Raw genomic sequence first — 4,703 nt, 5'->3', positions numbered from 1 at the left:
ATATATATATATATAATGTCACATCAAATTAAAGTCTATTTTGTCCTTTAAAAACCGGTATATAATATGTGTAGGTGCAATGAATGAGCAAGATGGTAATTATGGGAAAAATGCTCCGGTCCCCAGGAACCAAAAAACATTCTGAAGCTGTGTCACTAAGGGGTTAATCTTAAAAATGCATTCAAGTACCTTAACTATTAACAAAAATGTATCACTCGGCTGTATATCCTCAAATGATCTCTGAATTGGTGCTGACACTGTCCTTCCTTCTGGAGGGTGGCTACTTTTGTTCCCCATGGTCCCTGTGTGTGTTGTAAAGTAGCCTGCAATCTCATGTTTAGTTTAATTTGTATTGTGATTTTTTTCACCCCTAATTCTTACAAAATCAAAAAGATTAAGCCATACTATAAACAAAATTCTTGCAGATGAACGAATATTCTGGGAACGTTTTATAAATCTTCATCCCAGCCATATTGCTGTTTGCACGGTATTTCCGCCACTAGATGGATTCGGGTGGTCAGGACTTGTTGGGAGCCGGTTGCCACTAGATGTAGTCGAGGAGCATAGAAAATTCCCATCTAGTGGCAGCCGGCCTCCCAAGAAGTCCTGACCACTGGTATTTGCTCTGTCTGGGCTTCCATAGGTGTCAGATACTTTTACAGTATCTGTAGCCTCTTCCTTCATCAGTATAATATTTATTAGGGAGTGTAAACAATATTGGTGGCTACAAGCCCATTCCAGGAGAAGGATCTTGCCGTCTCACACAGTCTTTCATGTCTAAACTTTAAATCCAGCAAAATGAGTCGGCTTTAGTTGAAGCCACTGATATTACTGCAACATCATTGGGCTATTTAGAAGGGCAATGGCTGGGAAGTGAACCATGCCTTGATGTAGCTGTGTTGGCAAAGAATCAGTTTTACTAGAATACATTGGGGGTTTTTTTGTCATGAGTTAAAATAGGTACGTACAGTCCATTAGAGAAATATAACAACCTCACCTTCATTAGGTTGTCTGTGATAAGCAAGAGGAAAGTTATCATTACTTCCTTTTGGCCAATACATTTTAAGCATGTGGCTGCCTTCCATTGACACAGGACTTGGCAAATGTGAAGTATCATAATGTGTTGTTGATTTTGAGCTGCTCTTTGGCGCAGACAGTGCCCCGGACCTGGTGGTAACTTTTTGCTCTTGGTTCATATGACAGGTCTTTTATTGTTTTGTACCTCTTTAAAGGGTTATTAAACCCTCGCATATTTTTGCATATATCTACTGTTAGCAAGCAGTATATCTATGCACAAACATAAAAAAAAACATTTTAAAAAGGGTTTAAACTTACCTGTGTCTTCGCCGCGTGCTCCCATCCAAACACCTGAAGAGTCTCGGGAGAACGCAAAGGATCTTGGGGCGGGCGCATGCGCACTTCAGATGTTCGACCGGGAGACGAGGAGAGACACAAGGTAAGTCTATGGAGCAGTGTGCACCCGCATGCAGACACCGTGGGACATGAGAGAAGAGGAGGATGAGGAGTCGGCGCTGGAGCGCCAGCTGAAAATGACACGCCGCTGAAGCCACGCCCACCGCACAGGACGCTGATGCCGCTGCTCTTCTTGCTGTGAGCTCCCTCACTCGCCGCTGGCCCGCCGACAATCGATCTGAAAGTAAGTCCGGACCCATTAAACTGTACCACCACACCCGCTAGGTAACTACTAATCCAAACATGCCACCATTGTCCCTGTACAAACCCCCCCCCACGTACACACATCACCCAGGGAACTGCAATATATGGTTGTTGTACAGGGGCAGACCCCTGATATTTCCCTTTTTAAAATAGAAAAAGAGATTGAGAACACAGATTGAGTCCTCAATCTCTTTTTCTTTATCCCCTGTTATCAATGAACAGGAATCCTCTGAGTGTTCCTGTTCATTGATAATATGAGGACATGGTATGTTTACTATAACTACAACTATGAAGGAACAGGATGTGATGTAGATCACTTCCCATTCATTCATAATTGAGGATATAGTAAACATACGATGTCCTCAATTATCTACAAACACTCAGCGATCACTGACTGCTTGTACCCGCTCTTCTCTCTGACACGCAGTTACAGGAGGCTGAGCGAGCAGAGCAGGGAGGAGAGCTCCACCTCCTGTGACAGCACGGCCTGTCTCCGCTCCCACACCGCTCTGGCGGACTGTGATAGGTGGCTGAGCGGTGTGGGAGGAGAGACGCCGGCCGCTCACATCGCTCTCCTCTCGCAGCGCTCGGCCGGCTGTCACTTTCTCTCACCTCGGCGCATCCGTGATTACTTTCCTCCCCGCTGGGCTCTGCTCTGTGTCCCAGCGGGGAGGAAAGTAATCACGGATGCCCATACACCTTACGACCATCGCAAGACTTGAATCGTACGATTCTCAGTGGGTTTTCAAGCCTGCTTGTTCGCCGGAAGTCGTGCAAACATACAGTAGAAACGGTTGCACACGCCTTCCATACACTGTACGATCGCAGGATTTCTCGCGATTCTCGTACGAGAATCGTACAGTGTATGGGCACCTTAAGTGATAGAATCTTTATATTGCTTGCAGCTTGGCTGTGGTTGTCTTAGCCGGAAAGACAGTCCTTTTGATCCTCACAGGTAACTTTGTAATCCAGTGGGGGATTTCTCACAGATCCAGTTTACACACTACACACGTCTATGGGTAAAGTCCATGCATACAAATTTGCAAAGTTGCACTTTCCTGCTGTCACAGTCTATGCGTTTCAAGGAGAAGATGCTCCTCTTCCAGAGGACTGTAGTTGCAGTGTATAGTTAGATAAAAACTAGAGGTGCACCGAAATAAAAATTTTGAAACGAAACCGAAATAAAAAAAGTCAGACCAAAAATGTTTTTTATTTTAACTTTGTCAAAAAAAATTATGTTTTATAAACTTTTTAAATTTTTTATATTCATTTTTTATTTTTTTACTTCCCATTCATTCATAGTTGAGGATATAGTAACCATACTATGTCCTCAATTATTTACAAACACTCACTGATCACTGAGTGTTTGTACCTCGCTCTCCTTCCTGACACACTGTCACAGGAGGCAGAGTGAGCGGAGCTGCTCTCCTCTGATCTGTGACAGGAGGCTGAGCGTTGTGGGGAGGAGAGACGCCGGCAGCTCACATCACTTTTCTCCCGCAGCGCTCGGCCGCCTTCAACAGTTTCTTTCCTCCCCGCTGGGACACAGAGTAGCACCCAGTGGTGAGGAGAGAAAGAATGGATGCCGGTGCAGCCCTAATAAAAAAAAATTACATTTATCCAATGCCAATGTCTTCAGTGGGTGACATGAAATTCACACTGCATGCACACGACAGATTTCAGTGCTTGTCCCAGATTCATGTACTTAGAAACAGGTTCATGAAGTTGGTGCAGGCATTGCCATTTTCAGTGCGGCTTCCCTGCATAGTAGGGAAGAAGGGCGGAACGTTTAATCAAGTCCTGCTCTCATGAATTGCAGTGTTGTCATTCTAAAAAAAGAGAGCTTGCTATAAAAAAGTGGAGAATGCACAGGGAAGACCTCTTCAGTGAACTGCTGCTCCTTTACTGTCCATTTACAAACTAGGGCAGTGCCTTGGGCAAGCTGAATTGCATTAACTGCAGTGCTCAAATGTGAACAGAATTACAACGCTGTTTACAGATATGTATAGCAAAGATGTATTTACCTTCTTGCTTATAGCTCTACTTTAACTCTTATTTCCAGGGCACTCATACCACGATGTTGCTGAATCTACATCCCCTGGAGAACCTGAAGTCCTACATCAGCAGCCGGCCCCCTCTGGTGGTGTTTATGGTCAGTGTCAGTGGCATGGCCATAGCTTTCCTGACTCTTGGATACTTCTTCAAAATGAAAGAGATCAAATCACCTGAGATGACAGAGGTATGGATGTCCTGCTGGAAGAATTTTGTGTCATAAGGACCACTGCAGCCATAATAAGCTACTTTCATGAAAGTGTACGTACAGACAAAACATTTTTTAGTTTTAGATATAGTAGAGAATGATTATGATGGCTACGATGTTTTTATTGCTGTCTTTGTCCCTGTCAGGAAGATTCACCTTTTTCTTTTTGTCTTGATCACTACTGTCAGAGACAGAAAGTGAAAGGAATTCCCATATTTTACAGTTGGCACCTGAACAGGAAGTCAGGGTTAATTATGCATTGAAGACAATTGTTCCAACTGTCTAAGAGGGGAATTCATCTCATGTTGCATTGTATTACTTTCACTTCTTGTTGCTTCTCTGTGAAGACAAAACTCCCTAACAGGACACAGACAGCAAAAAAAAAATTACCTGACAGATTTTAACCCTTCTCTACTCTACCCAAAGCTAAAACAAAGTTTGCGCTATACATACACTTTAGGGTTTTCATATAATATAATTCTGATATCTAATAAAATTATTTTATTAATATAGCTGACCTTACAATGGCACCTGGAAGTGGGTGGGGTATGTTAGGCAGCAAATTAACATTTTGTTCCTGAAGTCTATGTGTTGGAAGCAGAAAAATGGGCATGCGTAAAGATTTGAGTGACTTTGACAAGGGCCAAATTGTGATGACTAGACGAGTGGGTCAGAGCAACTCCAAAACTACAGCTCTTGTGGGATATTCCTGGTCTGCAGTGTTCAAGACCTACCAAAAGTGGTCCAATGAAAGAAGGGGCGGGGG

At 43.5% G+C, this 4,703-nt stretch overlaps 1 protein-coding gene across 2 annotated transcripts in view; it reads left to right on the top strand.

Annotated features, from left to right (window-relative positions):
- Nucleotides 1-4,703, top strand: part of TMEM248 (transmembrane protein 248) — a 32,866-nt gene that overhangs the window by 14,784 nt on the left and 13,379 nt on the right. For both annotated transcript variants that reach the window (XM_018554995.1, XM_018554996.1), the window contains one exon: nucleotides 3,740-3,916. In XM_018554995.1, the coding sequence (XP_018410497.1) occupies nucleotides 3,755-3,916 (162 nt within the window). In that variant the 5' untranslated portion in view covers nucleotides 3,740-3,754. Of the gene's footprint in view, nucleotides 1-3,739; nucleotides 3,917-4,703 lie in introns of those variants that run through there.

This window comes from Nanorana parkeri, unplaced genomic scaffold, assembly GCF_000935625.1.
Source record: "Nanorana parkeri isolate BGI_ZX_2015 unplaced genomic scaffold, ASM93562v1 scaffold181, whole genome shotgun sequence".
NCBI lineage: Eukaryota > Metazoa > Chordata > Amphibia > Anura > Dicroglossidae > Nanorana > Nanorana parkeri.
Note: the sequence above shows the minus strand (reverse complement) of the source record. Positions and strands in the feature narration are given on the sequence as shown.